Source organism: Lutra lutra, chromosome 12, assembly GCF_902655055.1.
Source record: "Lutra lutra chromosome 12, mLutLut1.2, whole genome shotgun sequence".
Classification (NCBI taxonomy): domain Eukaryota; kingdom Metazoa; phylum Chordata; class Mammalia; order Carnivora; family Mustelidae; genus Lutra; species Lutra lutra.
The window spans coordinates 73,688,003-73,712,286 of record NC_062289.1 but is presented as its reverse complement, the minus strand read 5'-3'; the positions used below and the strand labels follow the sequence as shown (position 1 = coordinate 73,712,286).

The 24,284-nt window shown below is 43.2% G+C and overlaps 2 protein-coding genes across 12 annotated transcripts in view; one reads left to right on the top strand and one right to left on the bottom strand.

Moving 5' to 3' along the window:
• The window catches only part of CHEK2 (checkpoint kinase 2), a 47,261-nt gene extending 29,380 nt beyond the window's left edge, over positions 1–17,881 (bottom strand). For 2 of the 5 annotated variants that reach the window (XM_047696275.1, XM_047696276.1), the window contains exon 1: positions 14,751–15,078. In XM_047696275.1, the coding sequence (XP_047552231.1) occupies positions 14,751–15,072 (322 nt within the window). In that variant the 5' untranslated portion in view covers positions 15,073–15,078. Of the gene's footprint in view, positions 1–14,750; positions 15,079–17,152; positions 17,254–17,761 lie in introns of those variants that run through there. The other 3 variants (XM_047696271.1, XM_047696274.1, XM_047696272.1) reach the window with 3 other exon arrangements.
• Positions 17,882–18,007: 126 nt separating this feature from the next.
• HSCB (HscB mitochondrial iron-sulfur cluster cochaperone) overlaps positions 18,008–24,284 on the top strand; it is a 32,016-nt gene continuing 25,739 nt past the window's right edge. For 3 of the 7 annotated variants that reach the window (XM_047696282.1, XM_047696280.1, XM_047696283.1), the window contains exons 1-4: positions 18,009–18,313; positions 19,580–19,676; positions 20,030–20,119; positions 20,710–20,854. In XM_047696282.1, coding sequence (XP_047552238.1) covers positions 18,078–18,313; positions 19,580–19,676; positions 20,030–20,119; positions 20,710–20,854 — 568 coding nt within the window. In that variant the 5' untranslated portion in view covers positions 18,009–18,077. Of the gene's footprint in view, positions 18,314–19,579; positions 19,677–20,029; positions 20,125–20,709; positions 20,855–24,284 lie in introns of those variants that run through there. The other 4 variants (XM_047696281.1, XM_047696284.1, XM_047696286.1 and 1 more) reach the window with 4 other exon arrangements.

Sequence of the window (24,284 nt, the reverse complement as noted above, 5' to 3'; positions counted from 1 at the left end):
AAATATGCTGGGTTCAACCCCCCTGGTGCCCTTTGCATTCTCTGTTCCCAGCAACTTGAACAGCCATCTTACCTTTGTGTCTGGGTTCAAATTATAATCTTCCACTCAGCTTTCCATATAAGCAGACCCCTACCTCGTCACCCATTACAATGATATCCTGTTTTCTTGCCCACCAAGAATGGGCCATAATTGGAAGTTATCTTGATTATTTATATATAGTCTCCCTGCACTCCCCTGTTAGAACAAACTCCAGGCCAGCCTTGGGTCTCCTGTGTTACATAGCTCAGCACCCAGAACATGAATATAGTGGGCAAGCAAATATTGACAGAAAGACAGACCAGGCAAAATATTAGCAACTCATATCACAAAGTAGTACTTTCTGTACTATGGGTTAAGTTACTACAAATTAAAAAAAAGACAAACAATCCAGTAAAAACTGGATAAAGGACAGGAAGAGACAATTTACAAGAGAAAGAAATGCAAATAGTTCAAACATAAGAAAAAATGGACAAGGTAACTCAACACAAGAAATTTTTAAAAACAAGAGGTGCCCAGCTGGCTCAGCCAGTAGAGCATGCAACTCTTGATCTCAGAGTTGTGAGTTCAAGCCCCACAATGGGTGTTGACATTACCTAAAAATAAAATCTTAAAAAAAAAAAAAAAAAAAGAAATAAAAGATGTATACATTGTATACATGTATACATTTAAAAAATCATGAACTTTAAAAAATAATAACACAGCCACCTGGGTGACTCAATCGGTTAAGCATCTGCCTTCAGCTCAGGTCATGATCCTAAGGTGCTGGGATTGAGCCCCATGTTCGGCTCCGTGCTCAGTGAGGGTCTGCTTTTCTCTCTCCCTCTGCCCCCTCACCTGTTTGTGCTCTCTCTCTCTCTCAACTAAATAAATAAAATCTTAAAAAAAAAAAAAAGTAATACATTAAGATTTCATGTTCCAACCATCATATTAACAAAAATGAAAGAGGGAGTGCCTGAGTGGCACAGTCGGTTGGGCCTCCGACTCTTCAGCATGGGTCCTGGTCTTCAGGTTGTGAGACTGAGCCCCACATCAGGCTTCCAGGCCCAGAATGGAATCAGCTTCAGATTCTCTCTCCCTGGGGAGCCTGGGTGGCTCAGTCGTAAAGCATCTGTCTTTGGCTCAGGTCATGATCCCTGGGTTCTGGGATGAAGCCCCACATCAGCTCCCTGCTCAGCGGGAAGCCTGCTTCTCCCTCTCCCATTCCCCCTGCTTGTGTTCTACTCTCGGTGTCTCTCTCTGTCAAATAAATAAATAAAGGGTGCCTGGGTGGCTCAGTCATTAAGCATCTGCCTTCGACTCAGGTCATGATTCCAAGGTCCTGCTATCGAAACTCACATTGGGGGGCGCCTGGGTGGCTCAGTGGGTTAAAGCCTCTGCCTTCGGCTCAGGTCATGATCTCAGGGTCCTGGGATCGAGCCCCGCATCGGGCTCTCTGCTCAGCAGGGAGCCTGCTTCCCCCTCTCTCTCTGTCTGCCTCTCTGCCTACTTGTGATCTCTGTCTGTCAAATAAATAAATAAAAAATCTTTAAAAAAAAAAAGAAACTCACATCGGGCTCCCTGTTCAGCAGGAAGCCTGCTTCTCTCTCTCCCACACCCCTGCTTATGTTCCCTCTCTCGAAGTCTCTCTCTCGGCCAAATAAATGAATAAAATCTTTATAAATAAGTAAATAAATAAATAAAATCTTAAAAAAAAAAAAAAAGATTCTCTCCCTCTCTCTCTGACCCTCCTGCTCATGCTCACTCTCTAATGGATAAATAAACCTTTAAAAAAAAACTCAAAGAGTTACCTATTATAATACTGTGTGGGCAAGAGGTATGAAGAAACTGTTACTCTAACTTATACACTGCCAGTAAGAATGTAATTTATACACCAAATACAGTTTGGAGTCTAGTGAAGATAATCTGGCAAGATGCATCAAAATTACATATGCAACCACTTCACACTGATGAAAATGGCTATAATTTTTTTTATTTAAGATTTTACTTACTGGGAAGCCTGGGTGGCTCAGCGGGTTAAAGCCTCTGCCTTCGGCTCAGGTCATGATCCCAGGGTCCTGGCATCGAGCCCCACATCAGGCTCTCTGCTCAGCAGGAAGCCTGCTTCCCTCTCTCTCTCTGCCTGCCTCCCTGCCTACTTGTGATTTCTGTCTGTCAAATAAATAAATAAAATCTTTTAAAAAAAAAAAAAAAAAAAAAAAAAAAAAAAAAGGGGTGCCTGGGTGGCTCAGTCATTGGGCCTCTGCCTTCAGCTCAGGTCATTGTCCCAGGGTCCTGGAATTGAGCCCCGCATCAGGCTCCCTGCTTGGCAGGAAGTCTGCTTCTCCTTCTGCCTTTCCCCTTGGCTTGTGCTCTCTCTCTCTCAAATAAATAAATACAATCTTTTTTTTTTTTTTTAAAGATTTTATTTATTTATTTGACAGAGAGAAATCACAAGTAGGCAGAGAGGCAGGCAGAGAGAGAGGAGGAAGCAGGCTCCCTGCTGAGCAGAAAGCCCGATGCGGGGCTCGAACCCAGGACCTGGGATCATGACCTGAGCCGAAGGCAGCGGCTTAACCCACTGAGCCACCCAGGCGCCCCAATAAATACAATCTTTAAAAAAAAAAAAAAAAAGATTTTACTTACTTACTTGACAGAGAGATAGCGAGCATAAGTAGGCAGAGTGGCAGGCAGAGGGAGAGGGAGAAGCACGGTCTCCGCTGGGCAGGGAGCCCATGCGGGACTCGATCCCAGGACCCGGGGACCATGACCCAAGCCGGAAGATAGACGCTTAACCAACTGAGCCAGCCAGGCACCCACATTTTGCAATTTCAAAACTTACTCCAAAGTTACCATCAAGGCAGTGCAGTACTCGCGTAAGGACAGACATATAGATGAAAAGAGAAGAATGAGGAGACCATATATAAATCATATTTACAGTCAACTCATTTTCAAAAAGGGTGCCAAGACAATTCACTGGCAAAAGAACAGTCTCTCCAATAAAAGGCAGTAGGACCAGTAGATATCCACGCTCAAAACAACAGATTTGAGAGGCGCCTGTGTGGCTCAATTGGTTGGGCATCTGCCTTTGGCTCCGGGTCACAATCCCAGGGTCTGAGGACTGAGCCCTTCACCAGGTTCCCTGTTCAGGGGGAGCCTGCTTCTTCCTCTCCCTCTGCCCCTCCCTCTGCACTTATGCTCTCTCTCGCAGTCTCTCAAATAAATAAAATCTTTAAAAACAAACAAACAAAAATCAAGTTAAAATCCTTACCTCATGCCACATACAAAAATCAACTCAAACAGAATCAAACGCTAATAGTAATGGGAACCAGAACTATAAAACTCTAAGAAAAAAGAACAGTAATGACGATTTGCCATCTTGGGTTAAACAATGTTTTTTTAGATAGAACACTAAAAGCGCAAGTGACAAGGGTGCCTGGGTGGCTCAGTCAGTGAAGTGTCTGCCTTCGGCTCAGGTCATGATTCCAGGGTCCTAGGATCAAGTCCCAAGTAGGACTACGGCCTCAGCAGTGATTCTGTTTCTCCCTCTCCCTCTCCTCCTCCCCCCTGCTCGTGCTTTCTCTCTCTCTCTCTCTCTCAAATAAATATATCAAATCTTAAAAAAAAAAAAAAAAAAAAAAAAAGGTGACAAAAGAAAAAATAGAGAGATTGGACATAATTGAAGTTTAAAATTACTGTATCAAACAACATAATCAAGAAAGTGAAAAAGAGGGGCTCCTTAGTGGCTCAATGGGTTAAGCCTCTGCCTTCAGCTCAGGTCATGATCTCAGGGTCCTAGGATCCAGCCCTGCATTGGGCTCGGTGCCCAGCAGGGATTCTGTTTCTCCCTTTCCCTCTGCCCTTACCCCACTTTATGCTCATGCTCCCTCTCTCTCAAATAAATAAATAAAATCTTAAAAAGAAAAAAGTGAAAAAGAACTCAAAGAATGGAAGTAATATTTGCAAAACATGTACCTGATAATGGATTTAGATCTAGAATATATAATGAACACAAGTCAATAATAAAAAATCCAACTAAAAAATATCAAAGGCTCTAAACGGACATTTATTTAAAGAAGATACTGGGGCACCTGAGTGGCACAGTGGGTTAAGCCTCTGCCTTCGGCCCAGGTCATGATCTCAGGGTCATGGGATCGAGCCCTGCATCAGGCCCTCTACTTAGCAGGGAGCTTGCTTCCCCCTCTCTCTCTGCCTGCCTCTCTGCCTACTTGTGATCTCTGTCAAATAAATAAACAAAATCTTTTTAAAAATAAATAAATAAATAAAGAAGATACAAAAATGGCCACTAAACACATAAAACGGAGCTCAGTTATCATTAGCCATCAGAAAAACACAAATAAAAACCACAGTGAAATATTTCATACCTACCAGGATGACTATAATTAAAAAGACATATTTAAGTCATGGAGAAATTGGAACCTTCATACATCGCTGGTGGGAATACAGAATTGTGCAGATGCTGTGGAAAACAGTTTAGTGGCTCCTTAAAATATTAAGCATGGGGTGCCTGGGTGGCTCAGTGGGTTAAGCCTCTGCCTTCGGCTCAGGTCATGATCCCAGGGTCCTGGGATCGAGCCCCACATCAGGCTCTCTGCTTGGCGGGGAGCCTGCTTCCCTCTCTCTCTCTGCCTGCTTCTCTGCCTACTTGCGATCTCTATCAAATAAATAAATAAAATCTTTAAAATAATAAGCATAGAGACTTCCATGGAACAGCAGTAAGAAAAGTGGGAAGCACAAAAGCAGTTAAATTAAGTGGATCTATAAAAACCAGTCAAGGGACTCATAAAATAAAAGGATGTAGAGGTATGACACCATACACTTAAATGTGGTGGGAAAAAGACTAAAAGAATGGGATCAAACTTAATGGGTCTCCATTAAGATCAAACTTCAGCAACCATCAATTTTACATAGACTGCTAGGTAAGTAAGATGTTATATACAAACCTGATGGGTTGGGGGTTTATCTCCATGAATCAAAAAACAGGAATAGATATCCAAATAACAAAGACATAAGAATTCATTTTGTTTCTAAAGACAGCAAGCAAACCACAAGAAGAGCAAGAAAAAAATGGAACAGAACTACAAAAACTACCACAAAAAAACACCCATAAAACAATAAAAAGAGCAAGGTATATAATACAAGCTTACCCTCAAGAAGCAGAAAAATCTCAGATAAACAATATAACCTTACACCTTAAGGAGCTAGAAAAAGAAAAACAAAGCCTAAAACGAGTAACGAAATGGCAATTCCGTACGTACCTACCAGTAATTACTTAGAATGCGAATGGAGTTAACAATCAAAAGACACTGTGCAGGGACGCCTGGGTGGCTCAGTGGGTTAAAGCCTCTGCCTTCGGCTCGGGTCGTGATCCCAGGGTTCTGGGATTGAGCCCCATGTCGGGCTCTCTGCTTGGCGGGGAGCCTGTTTCCCTTTCTCTCTCTGCCTGCCTCTCTGCCTACTTGTAATCTGTCTGTCAAATATATAAATAAATAAATAAATAAATAAATAAATAAATAAATAAAAGACACTGTGCAATAAAATGGATAAAAAAAGAAGACCCATCTGTATTCTGCCGACAACAAACTCATTTCAGACCTCAAGGCACATGCAGATTGAAAGTGACTGGATGGAGGGACGCTCAGTGGCTCAGTCAGCTGAGCATCCAACTCTTGGCTCAGGTCATGATCTGATTGTGAGATGGAACCCCGTGCTGCCCTGAGCTCAGGATGGAATCTGCTTGGGATTCTTTCCCTCTTCCTCTCCCTCCCACACTGCTCCCCTCCCCCACCCCCCACTTGCCTGTAGGCTCTCTCTCTCCCTCTCAAATAAATAAGTAAATAAATAGGTGCCTGGATGGCTCAGTCTGCCTTCAGCTCAGCTCATGATTGCTGGGTCCTGAGATCATGTCCCACATTGGGCTCCCCATTCGGGAGGGAGTCTGCTTCCTCCTCTCCCTCTGCCTGCTGCTCCCCCTGCTTGTGCTCTCTTTCTCTCTCTCTCTCTGTTAAATAAGTAAAATCTTTAAGTAAATAAATAAAATATCTTTTTTAAGTGAAGGGATAGATAAATATTTATCATGCAAATGGAAATGAAAAGATAGCCAGGATAGTAATGCTCAGACAAAATACTTTAAAGCAAAGACTATAACAAGAAACAAAGAAGGACGCTGTGTAATCATAAAGGGAACAATCCAACAAGAAGATATAACAATTTTAAATATTTATACACTGAACATGGAAGCACCCAAATATATAAAGCACTAAAAACAAACATAAAGGAAGTAATCAATACTAATACTTAACAGTACACATTTACATCTATGAATAGATCATTCCAAACAGAAAATCAAGAGGGGTGCCTGGGTGGCTCAGTGGGTTAAGCCTCTGCCTTCAGCTCAGGTCATGATCTCAGGGTCCTGGGATCGAGCCCCACATCGGGCTCTCTGCTCAGCGGGGAGCCTGCTTCCCCCTCTCTCTGCCTGCCTCTCTGCCTACTTGTGATCTCTATCTGTCAAATGAATAAATAAAATCTTAAAAAAAAAAAACAAGAAAGAAAGAAAATCAACAAGAATAGCTTTTTTTTCTTTTTTTAAGATTTTATTTATTTGTCAGAGAGAGAGAGAAAGAGACAGCACAAGCAGGGGAAGTGGCAAGCAGAAGAAGAAGCAGGTTCCCCGCTGACCAAGGAGCCCAGTGCGGGGCTCCATCCAGGACCCTGGTATCATGACCTGAGCAGAAGGCAGATGCTTAACTGACTGAACCACCCATGCGCCCCAAAGAATAGCTCTGAATGACTCACTAGACTACATGGATCTAACAGATATATTCAGAACATTCCATCCTATGCAGCAAAAGCAATCCTAAGAGGGAAATATGTAACAATATACTTGAGGCCTGCCTCAAGAAACAAGAAAAATCTCAAACAAGACAATCTTACACCCGAAGGAGCTAGAAAAAGAAAAACAAATGAGGCCTAAAGCCAGCAGAAGAAAGGAAACAATAAAGATAAGAGTAGAAATAAATGACATAGAAACTATAAAACAGGGGCGCCTGGGTGGCTCAGTCATTGGGCATCTGCCTTCAGCTCGGGTCATGGTGGGGCTCCCTGCTTGGTGGGAGGCCTGCTTCTCCCTCCCGCACTCCCCTTGCTTATGTTTCCTCTCTCACCGTGTCCTTCTATGTCAAATGAATGGATGAAATCTTAAAAAAAAAAAAAAAAGAAAGAAAGAAAGAAACTAAAAAACAACAGAAAAGATCAAGGAAACCAGGAGCTGGTTATTTGAAAAACTAAATTTAAAAAATGGGACACCTGGGTGGCTCAGTTGGTTAAGCATCCCACTCTTGATCTCGCCTGAGGTCATGATCTCAGCGTTGTGAGATCATGCCTGGAGTGGGTTCCACACTGGGTGTGGAGCCTGCTTAAGATTCTCTCTCTCCCTCTCCCTCCACCCCTCCCCACCCTGTCCCTCTCTTAAAAAAAGAAAAAGAAAAATGAAATAAAATTGGTAAACCTCGGGCGCCTGGGTGGCTCGGTAGTTAAAGCTTCTGCTTTCGGCTCAGGTCAAGATCCCAGGGTCCTGGGATCGAGCCTCGCATTGGGCTCTCTGCTCAGCAGGGAGCCTGCCTCCTCCTCCTCTCTCTCTCTCTGCCTGCCTCTCTGCCTACTTGTGATCTGTCTATCAAATAAATAAAGATCTTTAAAAAAAAAAAAAAATTGGTAAACCTCTAGCCAGACTTACCAAAAAGAAGAAAAAGGATGCAAATAAAATCATAAATGAGAGAAGAGAAATAACAACAAACACCATGGAAATATAATTATAAGAAAATACTATGGAAAAACTGTATATCAACAAAATGGACAACCAAGAAGAAATGGATAAATTCAGAGAAACATATAAATTACCAAAACTGAAGCAAGAAGAAATAAACAGCTTGAACAGACCAACAGCCAGTGGAGAAACTGATTCAGTAATCAAAAAACTCCCCAACAAAGAAAAGTCCAAGATGAGGTAGCTTTATAGGCCAACTTCTACCAAACATTTAAAGGATTAGTATCTGTTCTTCTCAAACTTTTTCAAAAAATTGAAAAGAAAGGAAAGCCTCTAAATTCATTCTATGAGGCCAACATTATCATGATACCAAAACCACACAAAAACACCAGAGAAAGAGAACTATAGGCCAATACTCCTGATGAACATAGATGTAAAAATCCTCAACAAAATACTAGCAAACTGAATCCAACAACACATTAAAATAATCATTCACCACAATCAAGTGGGATTTATTCCTGGGATGCAAGGGTGCCTCAATATTGGCAAATCAAGCAAAGTGATATATCACATTAATAAAAGAAATGATAAGAACCATATGATCATTTCAGTAGATGCAGAAAAAGCATGTGACAAAGTAGAGCATCCATTCATGATAAAAAAAACCTCAACAAAGTAGGTTTAGAGGGAACATATCTCAACATAATAAAAGGCTATATATGAAAACCCACAGCTAGTACCATCCTAAATGGGCAAAAGCTGAGAGCTTTTTCCCTACAGTCAGGAACATGGCAGAGATGCCCACTCTCACCACTTCCATTCAACATAGCACTGGAAGCCCTAGCCTCAGCAATCAGACAGCAAAAAGAAATAAAAGGCATTTAAATTGGCAAGGGAAGAAGTAAAATGTTTACTATTTCCAGGTGACGTGATACTATACATAGAAAATCCAAAAAGACTCCAGGAAAAAAGAACTAATACTGAAAACCAAATTAAATAGCAACAGGATACAAGATCGATGTATCTTGTATCTGCTACATTTCTTTTTTTTTTTTTTTTTTTAAGATTTTATTTATTTACTTGACAGAGAAAGAGATCACAAGCAGGCAGAGAGGCAGGGAACCAGGCTCCCTGCTGAGCAGAGAGCCTGATGCGGAGCTCTATCCCAGGACGCTGGGATCATGACCTGAGCCGAAGGCAGAGGCTTTAACCCACTGAGCCACCCAGACGCCCTGTATCTGCTACATTTCTATACACCAAAACTGAAGTAGCAGAAAGAGAAATTAAGGAATCAACACCATTCACAACTGCAGCAAAAAAAAACAATAAGATACCTAGGAATAAACCTAACCAAAGAGGTTAAAGACCTGTACGCTGATAACTATGGAATACTGATGAAAGAAAATGAAGACGACACAAAGAAATGGAAAGATATTCCATATTCATGAACTAGAAGGACAAATATTGTTTAAATGTCTGTACTACCCAAAGCAATCTACACATTTAATGCAACCCGTATCAAAATACCAACAGCAGTCTTCCCAGAGCTAGAACAATCCTAAAAGTTGCACTGAACCACAAAAGACCCAGAGGAGCCAAAGCCATCTTGAAAAATAAAAGCAAAGCTGGAGGCATCCCAACAATGAAAAAAACAAACAAACCAAAAACAGACTCTTAACTATAGAACAGAGGAGAGGTGGGGGGTGTGGGGATGATTAAGTGTACATTTATCGGGACGCCTGGATGGCTCAGTTCCTTAAGCGGCTGCCTTCGGCTCAGGTCATGATCCCAGCATCCTGGGATCGAGTCCCATATCTGGCTCCTGGCTCAGCAGAGAGCTTGCTTCTCCCTCCCACTCTGCCTGCTGCTCTCCCTGCTTATACTCTCCCTTTCTGTTAAACAAACAAATAAAACCTTAAAAAATTTCTTTAAAAAAATTTAAAAAAAAAAAGAGTACATTTATCTTGATAAGCACTGGGTAAGGTATAGTATGGCTGAACACTATATTGTACACCTGAAACTGTCAGGCTCCCTGCTAGGTGAAGAGCCTGCTTCTCCCTCTCCTTCTGCCTGTTGCTCTGCCTACTTGTGCGCTTGCTGTCTCTCTCTGTCAGGTAAATTAAAAAAACAAAGCAAAACAAAAAAACCACAATAACTTTAAAGAGTAAATAAATCAAAAATTGTAAAAAACAAAAAACACAAAAAATTAAACACAGAATTACCATATTCTCCAGCAATTCCATTCCTAGATATAAACAAAAAAACTGAAAACAGGTATTCAAGCAGATAGTTGTATGTGAATATTCATAGCAGCATTATTCACAGCAGCCAAAACAAAGAAATAATCCAAAATGTCCATCAACAGAATGGATAAACAAAATATGATATATACATGCAATGAAATATTATCTAACCAAGAAAGAAATAAAATCGATATATAATAAAAATGAACTTTTTTTTTTTCAGGTTTTATTTATACATTTGATAGAGACAGCAAGAGTAGGAACACAAGCAGGGGGAGTGTGAGAGGGAGAAGCAGGCTTCCCGCTGAGCAGGGAGCCTGATGCTGGGCTTGATCCCAGGACCCCAGGATCATGACCTAAGCCAAAGGCAGACGCTTAACAAGTGAGCCACCCAGGCACCCCTAAATTGAATGAACTTTTGAAATATTATGCTAAGGGGTGCCATATCACACAACTGAGCCCCACATTGGGCTCCCTGCTCAGCAGGGATTCTGCTTCTCCCTCTGCCCCTCCCCCATTCATATTTTCTCTCTCTCTCTCTCTCTCTCTCTCTCTCTCTCTCTCGAAAAATAAATAAATAAATAAATAAAATCTTTAAAAAAAATAAAAGACAAGAAGTTTGCTGTGTTGGCCAGGAAGTGGATTAAAAGGTACCCTGGCGCGTGGCTGGCAGGAATGTAAATTGGTGCAGCCATTATGGAAAGAAGAATGGAGATTCCTCCAAAAATTAAAAACAGGGACGCCTGGGTGGCTCAGTTGGTTAAGCAGCTGCCTTCAGCTCAGGTCATGATCCCAGCGTCCTGGGATCGAGTCCCACATTGGGCTCCTTGCTCATTAGGGAGCCTGCTTCACCCTCTGCCTCTGCCTGCCATTCTGTCTGCCTGTGCTCGCTCTCTCTCCCTCGCTCTCTCTGACAAATAAATAAATAAAATCTTTAAAAAAAAAAAAATTAAAAACAGAACTGCCATATGATCCAGCAATTCCACTTCTGGGTATTTATGAACAGATGTATATACCCCTATGTTCACTGCATAACTGTTTACAACAGCCAACACCTAGAAGCAACCTAAATGTCCAAAGGTCGATGGACAAAGAAAATATGGTATATGTGTATATATATGTATATATACACACACACAAATGCACACATACATACTGGAATATTATTCAGCCATTAAGAAGGTATGAAATCGGGGCGCCTAGGTGGCTCAGGGGGTTAAAGCCTCTGCCTTCGGCTCAGGTCATGATCCCAGGGTCCTGGGATCGAGCCCCACATCAGGCTCTCTGCTCAGCGGGGAGCCTGCTTCCCCCTCTCTCTCTGCCTGCTTCTCTGCCTACTTGTGATCTCTGTCAAATAAATAAATAAAATCTTTAAAAAAAAATTTTTTTTTAATTAAAAAAAAAAAGAAGGTATGAAATCCTGTCATTTGCAACAACATAGATGGACTCAGAAGGCACTGTAAATGAAATAAGTAAAAAAAACAAATACTGTACAATCTCACTTGTATGTCTTATATGGGGAATCTAAAAAACCTAAACTTAGGACGCCTGAGTGGCTCAGTCAGTTAAGCGTCTGCCTTTGGCTCAGGTCATGATCCCAGGGTCCTGGTATTGAGTTCCACATCAGGCTCCCTGCTAGGGAGTCAATTCCCTCTGCCTGCCACTCTGCTTGTTCTCTCTCTCTCGCTCTCATTCTCTCTGGCAAATAAATAAGAGTCTTTTTTTTTTTTTTAAAGATTTTATTTATTTATTTGAGAGAGAGACAGTAAGAGAGAGCATGAGCGAGGAGAAGGTCAGAGGGAGAAGCAGACTCGCCATGGAGCTAGGAGCCCAATGTGGGACTCGATCCCGGGACTCTGGGATCATGACCTGAGCTGAAGGCAGTCGTCCAACCAACTGAGCCACCCAGGTGTCCCAAATAAGAGTCTTTTTAAAAAAAATAATGAAAAACCTAAACTCATATAAATAGAAAGTGCTAGTTATCAGGGACTTGAGAGTGGGAAAATGGGGAGATGTTTGTTATAGGGAACAAACTTCCAAGTACAAGACAGTAAGTTCTGGTGATTTACCTTACAGTGTGGTGACTACAGTTAGTAATACTATATCATATGCTTGAAAGTTGCCAAGAACATAGATCTTAAATTGTTTTTTTTAAATACTTTTTTTTAAAAGGTTTTATTTTTATTTATTTGCTAGAGAAAGAGAGAGCACAAGCAGGGGGAGTGGCAAGCAGAAGGAAAGGGAAAAGCAGACTCCCCACTAAGCAAGGAGCCCAATGTGGGGCTTGATCCCAGGACCCCGGGATAATGACCTGAACCAAAGGCAGATACTTAACTGACTGAGCCACCCAGGCACCTCTTAAGTATTTTCACCACAAAAAAGAAATGGTAATTATGCAATGTGATGAGAGTATTAGTTAATACTAATGGTAGTAATCATTTTGCAATATATAACTGTACCAAATTAACACACTGTATGCCTTAAATTTATACAATGTTTCATGTTGATTACATGTAAATAAAGCTTGGGGGATCAGGGAGAGGACAACTACCGGAGAAAAAATTTTATAAATACATAACCCCTCTGAGCACCTGGGTGGCTCAGTGAGTTAAGCCTCTGCCTTCGGCTCACATCATGATCTCAGGGTCCTGGGATTGAGCCCCGAGGTGGGCTCCCTGTGCAGCGGGGAGTCTGCTTTTCCCTCTGCCCCAAGACTTGGTATTATTAAGATGTCAATACTCAGGGGTGTCTGGGTGTCTCAGTCAGTTGAGCATCGTACTCTTGGTTTCGGCTCAGGTCATGATCTCAGGGTCATGTGGTCCAGCCCCACATCCAGCTCTGTAATCAGGGCAGAGTCTGCTTGTCCTTCTGCCTCTACTCCTCCCCACCCCCGCCCTTGCTCACTCTCTCTAGAATAATAAACAAATAAAATCTTAAAAAAAAAAAATGTCAGTACTCCCCAAACTGATCTATAGATTCAATGTAAACCCTAATACAATCCAAGCTGCCTTCTTTGCAGGAAGTGACAAGCTCATCTTAAAACTCATATGGACAAGGGACCCAGAATAGTCAAAACAATCTTGAAAAAGAACAAATCAGGACTCACACTCTGGATTTCAAAACTCACTACAAAGCTACAGCAATCAAGATTTTGTGGTGCTTGCATAAAAGGACAGACACATAGACCAAGAGGGGCGCCTGGGTGGCTCAGTGGGTTAAAGCCTCTGCCTTCAGCTCAGGTCATGATCCCAGGGTCCTGGGATCAAGCCCCGCATCGGGCTCTCTGCTCAGCGGGAAGCCTGCTTCTCCCTCTCTCTCTCTCTGCCGGCCTCTCTGCCTACTTGTGATTTCTGTCTGTCAAATAAATAAATAAAATCTTTAAAAAAAAAAAAAAAAAAAAAAGGACAGACACATAGACCAAGAGAATGGAACTGCAAGTCCAGAAATAAACCCTCACATTTATGGCCAAATGATTTTTGACAAGGGTGCCAAGACCATTCAGCAGATAAAGAATAGTCTCTTCAAGGGGCACCTGGGTGGCTCAGTAGGTTAAGTGTCTGCCTTCGACACAGGTCATGGTCCCAGGGGTCCTGGGACTGAGCCCTGTATCAGGGTCCCTGCTCAGCAGGGAGTCTGCTCCTGCCTCTCCCTCATGCTGTCTCTCATGCTCTCTTTCTCAAATAAATAAAACCTTTAAAAGAAAAAAAAAAAAAAAAAAAAAAAAAAAAGAAGAGTCTTTTCAAGAAAGTTCTCACACAACTGGGATATTCACATGAAAAGAATGAATTTGGACCTCCACCTCATACCAAATACAAAAAGCAACTCAAAATGGATCAACAGGGTAAACCTATAAAACATTTAGACGAAAACAGGCTTTATGCTATTCCCCCTACCAGGATTTTCAGATTTTTATAATCTCACTTTTCATAGTGATCCAGCCCACTTCACCCTTTCTCACCATATGTTTCCCATTCACCATATAAGCCATGAGCCTATCTTAAAACTATGGCTTACATGAGTAAAAGAAAACAGCTTCAAGTACTTACTTCTAAATTTAAAGTCGTACCTATGAACATTCCTCTATTATTCTCTACTTTTTACAGTTTCTTTTTCAAGTCATCAATGTTGGAGACGAAACAGTGAGTTATAAGGTACAAATAATATATTAGTCATTCTTTTTTAATATCAAAATGCTATTTCAAACATACCTAGAGTGAAATCTTACTGCTGGAATCAGAAAATGTCATAGAGGATGAACATATTTAAATTAAAAGGCTGGCTATTTTGAGTTAATAAATAACAGTCAACAAACAGCCTTCCCTAATCTGAAACTGTAAAATGGATGTTCTGAAGCTGCCACAGCAGGGGTTAAGTGGTGGTTTCTGTGGATTTGTCCATTACTGTTTGCAAGTTTGCATGAATCAGCATTTTGCTAGGGAAAATGGCCTGCTGCTCTCTTCAGATGCTCCAATGGACAGAACATTACAGATGCCCAATTAATATTTGTTGAAAGATAAATGAGGGGGGGATCCACAGCAGGTATGAGTCAGTAAATTCCCCCCAAAACTGCTTCCTTGGTTCCATCTTTCATCACCTTCAAACTTCGAAATCATTCCAGAAGTGCCTTGAGCTCTCTGCTACAGCTTTCTCGAACTATTTTTGTGAACAATTAACATTTTACATGATGTAACAAAAGGTCTTACCAAGATTGGGGAATCCATCCTGAAGGGCCCATAATCGAGCCCAAGGGGCAGGGACAGGCTCCTCAGGTTCTTGGTCCTCAGGAATAGAACAGAGTTCTTGGGTAGACACTGTGTCGAAAGAGCTCAGCGTTCCTGAGCTGGAGTGAGAGGACTGGCTAGATGTGGGTGCCGTGCTGCTGGAACTGGACGCGCCTTGAGACTGTGAAGAGCCGCCGTGTGTCTGGGAGGAGATGCCTTGAGACTGAGAGAAGCCACCTTGGGACTGGGAACAGGCGCCACTGCAGTGGGACTGCTGACACTCCCCCTCCGTCTCTCGAGACATCACGACCTCAAAAGTAAGTGTCCGATAATAAGGTAAGTTTCAAGAAACAAGACTAAAAGTTCAAGAGGGAAGAACGGGCAGGGGCACCTGGGTGGCTCTTGTCAGTTAAGCCTCGGGACACTTGATTTCAGCTCGGGTCATAATCTCAGGGTCATGAGATCCAGCCCTGCAACGTCCAGGATCTGCACTGGGTGTGGAGCCTGCTTGGGATTCTCTCTCTCCCTCTCCTGCCCTTCCACTCTCCCCACACCCATACAAGGGCAATCTCTCTCTATCTTTTAAAAAATAAAAATAAAAAAGTAAAGGATGGGCATATTTAATTAACATCAGGAAAAAAAAAAATCCAGAGCAAGCATGTTCTGCAAAAGTTAAAATTCTAAGACTAGATTAATCTATAGCTCTTCTGGGCTGAGCTTTTTTTTTTTTTCATCCTATCATTTCAAACTAGATCAGTTTTTTGTATGACAGCCACAGGGAAAAAAAAATAAAAAATAATATGAAGGTTATAAATAAGTTAAAAGAAATGAACTAAGTTGGGGGTGGGAAGGAAGACTTTATAACAGCTTACATTCATCTAATTTTTAAAAATTAGAAATGTGGGGTACTTGAGTGGCTTGGTCAGTTAAGTGCCTGCCTTCAGCTTGGGTCATGATCCTAGGGTCCTCGGATTGAGCCCCAGGTCAGGCTCCCTATTCAGTGGCAAGTCTGCTTCTCCCTCTCTCTCTGCCTGCTTCTACCCCTCCTTGTGCCCTCCTTCTCTCTGTCAAATAAATACATAAATAAAATAAAAATAAAAATTAGAAATGAGGGGCACTTGGGTGGCTCGGTCAGTTAAGCACCTGCCTTCGGCTCAGCACTCCCTCTGCTGCTACCCCTGCTTGCTCTCTCTCTGTCAAACAAATACATACATAAATAAAATCTCAAAAAAATAAAAATTAGAAATGAAACTTAAAAGGTATTCATTAATACAATCAACACTATACTTAAATTTCAAGTTTAGGAACAATAAAGAAGAGGAAGGGTCATGTGGCTTCGGGTAAAAGATGGCCAAAGAGAAACAAACTAATTCACTGCACCAGGCCAGGGGTGACCATATACATTAAATGTCACAGATACCCCTCCTCCCCCAAGCCAGCCCCAGGACGGGGAAGACCACATCCTGTTTGTTCACTCTAGATTCCCTGACTCCTAACTGAGGGCCAGGCTATTAATGAAGCAGTAACACAAAGAAGTCTCCCACAAACAACTCCACCTAGCCTTTTGTGATGCTGAGTAACGATTGGCGTTCACCTTTCATCCTAAATGGCCTTTCAGCCCAACAGATTCCTACAAAAACAAGCTCTTCACAGGGGACCATAATAGGTTCCCACCCTCACTTTAGAGTTAATTCGATGAACATTTAAACTCTGATAACAGTCAAGTCTAAGTAACTGTCAATCCCTAAGTTTAAATCCCTAGTGTGATTCTTTTTTTTTTTTATAAAAGGGGGGGGCATTCTCTCTTCTCTCCAGATACCCATACTCAGATAGCTTTCCAGATACAAAGATACTGATGACTTTTTCTTAAATCACACCTCAAAGGTGATCCCAGAGCTGAGTGTGCCACTCCAGGACCTAAAGCTCTAATACTACTGCCTCAATCAAGGCTGCAACCTCTTACAGCTTTTTGAGCAAGACTTTGACAAAAGGCAGTCAAGAAGTGGCTGCTATCCCCGGTTATGGTAAGGGTCCAGTAGACAGACGGAAACCACATAAGCCTCAGCCATGAGGAGGAGGAAGTATATGGAAATATTAGAGGTAAATAAGTCTGGAGTTGGATGCCTGAGTCAAATCCTTGCATGACCTTCAGGTAGATCACCTCACTGAATAGATAGATCTTGAGAATTAAATGAGATGATACATTAAGTCTCCTCCCCCAGTAATGCCTGATAATTGGGAGAATTCCAGTCCCAAAGAATCCGACAGAGGGAAAGGGGTTCACAAGTGCAACACAATTTTTTTTTTTCAAATACAGAAACTGAGCCCCAAGATGGGTTGATGCCTTCCTACCATCTCCTCACCACCCCAACCCACACTCTTACTTATGGACACTCGCTGGGCATCCTCCTACACAAGTCAGTGTGTCTCCAGCTCCTGCAGCGCCTAGCTGCTAAGATTGGGTTCTTAATAGGTTTTTTTCAAAATTGAATCTAAAATATGGGCGCCTGGGTGGCTCAGTGGGTTAAAGCCTCTGCCTTCGGCTCAGGTCATGATCCCAGGTTCCTGGGATTGAGCCCCACATCGGGCTCTCTGCTCAGCAGGGAGCCTGCTTCCTCCTCTCTCTCTGTCTACTTGTGATTTCCGTCTGTCAAATAAATTTTAAAAAAAATCTTTATTAAAATATGGTAATAATTACTAACATTTAAATAACTCTTTACAAACCAACTTCCCTCTGGTTTTGAAGAACACAACTTCGTCCTTTCTTACGCTGCACGTCTGGGCCAGTTTCAGCTTGTAAGTAACAGGGGAAGTGAACTTCACCTCGAAGTTCATCTACAATGGAAGACAGTCACCCACGCATTCCTCTCCTCCCCCCGACCGAGCTCAAAAACCACACAAAGAGAAAATTCTGGAGATTCAGCATGCATTAATACCCTGGGGACGGGAATCGAACCCCAAACACCCAAGAGAAGTTCCCCACTATGACTCACCGCGTGAGCCCACCTGAGGCCAAACACTCAACAGCAGCTGCAGCCAGCAGCGTGGCGCTAACCAAGCACATACAAACTCCACCCTCAGCCAATCAGAACACCCTTCGTCGCTGCCGGACCAATGAACAGCGGCGGATGTGGCCGTCCACACGTAACCTCAATGCTTGCTGGGAGTTGTAGTTTAAAATGAGGAGCGGGACACTCGGTATCCAGGATCCCGCCCCGTCAGTTCCTCAGCCAATCAGCAGCACTAGTCAGGTCGGCCGCTCTCTCCAACCCCCGAACAGGTGACCGCGGCGACGTAGGCCGCGGCCAGATGTGGGGCGGGAGAACTGGCGCCTTGCTCCGGGTGCGGGGCCTGTGGCCGCCAGGGGTCCTCGGAAGGAGACCGCTAAGCTGCAGTGCTGCGTCTCTGGCGGGAAACAGTTCCCCCCAGTGTTGGAACTGCGGTGGCCCAGGGAGCCCCATGCGTGGTGATGGGTTCTTCTGTCCACAGTGCCGCGCCCTGCAGCCACCTGACCCCACTCGAGATTACTTCAGCCTCCTGGACTGGTACGGGAGGCGGTTTCGAGAAACACGCTGGGGAAAGAGAGAGGCGGGGCTGGCGATTTAGGAGTTGCAAAGGAGAAGGCGGGACAGGTTAGATCGGTGGGCGGAGCCGTGGGGGCGGGGCCTGGGAGCACGTAGGGTGCCATTGCGGCGGGTGAGTGAGGAAATTGAGGAGTGAGCCTGAGGATAGGGCCTCTGAGGAATGGAGACGAGAAGGGAAGGAGGAGTGGAGGGGCGGAGAAGGAACTTAGGAGAAATTGGAGGAGGGAGGCTTCAGTGGAGGGAAACCTGAGGGCTGGGCCCTGAGAGGAGAAGTTGAGGGGCGGGGCCTGAGGGAAGTGTGCTAGAGGGGCTGCTTAGAGTTGATGGATGGATAGGATCAGAATGGTTAAAGTTGGGTTGAGACTTTTAAGAAAGGCGTACTGAGGTGCTATCCAAAATAAGGGAGTTAAGGAGCTTGCAGGTTTGTGAACACGTGGAGATGGAAGAGTAGTGTGCCTGGAGAAGGCTTGGAAGCTTCCCCGCCCTTTCACCCATGCATGTTTTCCATGCGGTTGTTCCTGAGTTACATCCTTTTATAATAAAATAAATCTAGTAAGAAAAACAGAATGGGGTGTAAAAGCACCGGAAAACTTAATACTGTGGGCTGAGTCTAAGGGAGAAATGAGAACTGGAGGGAGAGGGTCAGAAGTGGCTGTTTTTCCTGTTTTCCTCTGAACCTCAAGGAGCTTGGAGAGGTGATGAAATTTCAGCAGAGCTAAGCTGCTAAGACAGGGAAGGCTCTGGGAATGGAAAGTGAAAGGAACTGGGTTAAAATAAAGTGAGAGGCGAAGATGAAAGGACTTGGGCCTTCAAAATACAGGGTGGGATTCAAGAATGGTCCTTCCCCTTAACTCTGAGATTGGTGCCTACCAGTCATTCCGCATTTATGATGTGCTGCCCTGACACTATCCTTTAAGTTCTGCAAGCGTGCCAATCGTGTCCGCACCTCAGGGACTTTGCATGTTCACTCTGCCTCTTGATGACTTTTTTTCTCTGATCTTTGGTTATTTTTCATCATCATTCAGGTCTCAGCTCAAATGTCATTTCTTTGTCCACCACATTTACCATTTTCTCTGACCCTATTTTCTTTTCCTTCACAGCACTTTTTGAAGTTCTCTCTCTCTCCATGTTTATTGCATTTACCCCTGTGAGAACAGGAACCAGGCCCATAGTACACAAATCTATAAATATTTGGTGCATGAATTTTATCTCCCAATTTCCTTACAGCAACCGTGCCTTCAGAGTTGACACAGCAAAGCTCCAGACTAGGTACCAGGAACTACAGCGTCTTGTCCACCCTGATTTCTTCAGCCAGAGGTCTCAGGTAGCCTGTTGTCCACCCCTAATCATACCCAAACACTAGTGTACACAGGGTGGGTGGCAGTGGCCTTGTGGTGATGTGATTATGAGAGAGAGAGCTAAACAACCAGCTCCACCCTGGGACAGACTGACCCAGGCTAGTAGTCAGGCCCTGAACCTGCCCTGCACTCAAAGCTTTTACCTGACTTCCCAGAAGAATTAGAACCCACTGGTTGGGAATAAAGACAGCTAATCCTATACCAGTTCTACCTAGGAGATTTCCTTAGTTGTCTGCCCATCCATATTTTATGAAAGAGTTTGGGAATGTAATGTGGCTAATTTGGATGGTAATGAGATTATCTTCATCTCCACTAACAGACTGAAAAGGACTTCTCAGAGAAGCATTCAACCCTGGTGAATGATGCCTATAAGACCCTTCTGGCTCCCTTGAGCAGGGGACTATACCTTGTAAGGTGATTTCCCAATCCTTCTATGCGTGACCACATGGTATCCATTGGGCTGAGGGACAACTGCTCCCCTGTATTCAGCGGAAGAGTGCTTGCGACCTGAGCTAGTCTAGGGACCCAAAGATAATTAGCCTCAGTGATACCGAATGAGAATAGTTTTCTCTGAGTATCTGTATATCTTACTTGCCTAAGTGCATTTTTTGGGTACCATTTTCTGTAAATTTCAAGGATTGGATGGTGATAGCATTCAGGGAAGAGTAATTTTGGCATTTTTTGTGTGGGAGGGAAGAGTTTAGCACCTTAGAATTTTAGGATTTAATAGAGCCTTTACAGATACCTAATTCAGTCTCCCAAGTGGAGGAACAACTCCCCTGGGGTCACACAGTTCCAAGTAGCAGAAAGGAATCCTGTCCCAGCAGTCCTGTCTCAGGGTAACTTTCCCGTACCCTATCTGCACATTCTCACTATTGAGACAGTTCAAGTTTTGTTTTTTAATGAATCGTATTCTGTTATATTCTGTAAGTAGGATTTATGACTCTAGCCACAGTCTCTTCAACCAGCCTTACTTTTCTCTGCTTTATGTCCCAATAGCTAAAGCTCCATGGAGTAGAGATTCCTGAAGGGACAGATTATGAAATGGACAGGCAGTTCCTCATGGAAATAATGGAAATCAATGAAAAACTTGCAGAAGCTCAAAGTGAAGCTGCCATGAAAGAGATTGAATCTATTGTCCGAGGTAAAAGATAAAATACTACTGAATGCATTTTATTGCTGTTATGAGTACATGTCCAAGGTTAAATGAAAAATGAATATAAAGACTACATATAGGTCATCATAATGATTCAGGGAGTATTTCTTTTTCTTGGTGATACTGAAACCAGTTTTGTCTGGAGGTTAGACTTGCAACATCTCTAACCTTCCAGAAGGCAGCCTTAAACCAAGAACATCATAATATTTTGCAGATTAAAATCCTCCTTCCTACCCATGACATCATTTATATGTTATTATTGTCTCTGACAAGAATAATTAGGCCTTAGAAGTTCATTGAAATGCCCAAGGTCACATTGCAGAGCAAAGATTGAAAAACTGACTTCTGATCGCATATTGCTTTGTTTTCTGCTTTATTTCACACTATATCACTCAGGGTTCTCCAGAGAAACAGAACCGATAGTATACATGTATTTATGTAGAGAGAGAGAGAAACCTATTTTAAGGAATTGGCTCACAAAATTGTGAGGGCTAACAAGTCCAAAATATGTCAGGCAGACCAGTAGGCTGGAAACTCAAGCAGGACTTCTGTGCCCACGTTATCCAAGCTAATCTTTACTTAAAGTGAGCTGGTTATAGATGTCAATCACATCTACAAAATACCTTCACAGCAGTATCTAGACTAGCATTTGACCGAACAGCTGGGCACCATAGCCCAACCAAGTTGACACATAAAATTAACCATGCCACATAGAAGTTCCACGTTCTCGCTCCAATTGTATGCACATATGTACTTTCACAAATATTTGGCATGCCCACTGTGTAGCAAGAATTGTGCAGACACAGTGAACAAGAAAGACATGGCCCGTGTCTTCATGGAGTTTATATATTCCAACGCAGTGAGTCCAAAATGGAATTCATGAGCCTCTCCCCTCCCTCCTAAAACAAAACAAAACCACAACGTATTCCTCTGCTGATGTTCTCTAAGTGAATGACACCATCCAGTTGCACAAGTCCAAAAAACACACTGAGGAGGTGTTTTTTTTTTTAAATATTTTATTTATTTGACACAGAGAAAGAGATCACAAGTAGGCAGAGAGTCAGACAGAGAGAGAGGAGGAAAGCAGGCTCCCTGCTGAGCAGAGAGCCCGATGCGGGGCTCGATCCCAGGGCCCTGAGATCATGACCCAAGCTGAAGGCAGATGCTTAACCCACTGAGCCACCCAGGCACCCCTGAGGAGGTGTTTTTAAAAACTTGTCCTCCCTTACCCCCATAGGCAGTCATCACCAAATCCTGAAATACTGACCTTCTAAATGTGTCCTAAATCTGTCTGTCTTCACCGCCAGCACCCGGTTCCAAGCTGCCGTTCTTTCTCACCTGGACAGCTGTAATAGCTCCACGCTGGTCTAGCTATACCTTCCTTCAAATATATTCCTACACTGTCACTTATGAGAGCTTTTGAAACCCAAATCTAATCTTTACCTGGGTTTTAATCTTTACCTAGGTTATCCTAGGTAACCTTTAAGTTTTTGTGTGTGTGTGTGTGTGTTTTTTTTAAAGATTTTATTTATTTATTTGACAGAGAGAGATCACAAGCAGGCAGAGAGGCAGGCAGAGAGAGAGGAGGAAGCAGGCTCCCTGCTGAGCAGAGAGCCCGACGTGGGGCTCGATCCCAGGACCCTGAGATCATGACCTGAGCCGAAGGCAGCGGCTTAACCCACTGAGCCACCCAGGCGCCCCGGTAACCTTTAAGTTTTAAAGTTGCTTTAAAACTTTAAGTGGCTTCCCACTGCTCTCAGGTTAAAGACCAAAGTCTTTAGTATAGCTTACAAGGCCCGGTATAGTCTGAACTCCACTTCCTCCCATTTGCCCCTCCACTCTAGCCACACAGGCAATTTCTAGTTCTTCATCTGTTCCAAGCACCTTTCTACCCTAGGGCCGTTGCACATGCTGTTCTTCTGCTTAAAACCCTCTTCTCCTTCCTCTAGTGAACTCTTCCTCTACCCGATCTGGGGGCAGTCATCACTTCCTCAGAGAACCTCTTTATTGATAACATTTTGGCAGTGGGTACCTGTCCCTTATAGGACTAGTCACAGTTATAACCTTACTGTTTTACATGAGATTATTTGACCAATGTCGACCTCCCTCCCTCCTTAGACTGAAAATCCATAGAAGCAGAGACTTTCTGCTCAGCCCATGTACATGATGTATATAACGCGGGCTCAGTAAATAAACTGAGTAAATAATGAAAAAGGAAGCTAAAATCAGTAAAATGGGGGGTTGGGGGTTAGTCTGTCAATTAGGGATGTATCAACAGCCTTAGGGCTGGGTGGTGTTGGACAAAGACCTCAAGGTTCACAGTCAAAAATCCTCTGCACAGCTTTGGAAGACAGAGGAACATGATCTGCTGTGAGGTGGTCTTGAGTGCAGTGTGAACACTGCCATTGACTTTGCATGTGACCTTGAGCAAATGACTTCACCCCTCTGAGCCTCAGTTTCCTCATCAGTAAAATGGAGATAACATTAGTACTGGTTGTTGCAAGGATTAAGTTAAATCAAATAAAACATGTAAAACACATAACACAGTGCCTGACCCATAGCAGGTGCTCAGTCACTGGTGGGGGTTATTCTGGCCCTATAGTGAATGTCTGATTTTGAACAGGTCACTGGCCTTCATTTAGATTAATTCCTTAGTTTCTTCCCATACAGGCATGTGCTAAGACCTAAAGTAAGCAAATATTCAAGGGCATAGAGCTGGTTAGATCTGGGCAGAACCGAGCCTCTAGACTCCTCATCCAGTGTTCTTTTGTCAACACCATGTTGCTAGTTTCCCACCACTCTCTAGGAGTCTATAGATAGGGTCTGCTCCCAGCTCCTCCACTCAACCAACCATATGACCAGGGCCGTCTCCCAACATCTCCCAACACCTCCGCCTACAATGGAGTTTTAATGTATTTGAAAGTGCTTTGAAAGCAAGCGACCTAGAAGTGATGGATACTTTTTATATCTGGAAAACACACTTACAGTAAAATTCTTCATTTCCTAATGAAGATACAGCAGAAACACGAGGTAGCTGCTCCTTTACGTTATCTGGCATCTTCTCTCTTATGGTACAATAGGATCTAAATGTTTCATTTTCCTGGGAGGCTGTATAATTTGCAAGTGGTTATTTGAAACACTGTGATGCCCTGCCCACAGACAATCCCAGCTTGCTAATTTTCTACCTATAAGCTAAAAAATTCATACTGCTTGGTGGAGATAATCAAAGCATTTCCTTATCCTTTTTTTTTTTTTTTTTTTTTTTAAATGATTGTATAGCCATGGGCGCCTGGGTGGCTCAGTGGGTTAAGGCCTCTGCCTTCGGCTCAGGTCATGATCCCAGGGTCCTGGGGTCGAGCACCGCATCAGGCTCTCTGAAGAAACAGGGAGCCTGCTTCCCTTCCTCTCTCTCTGCCTG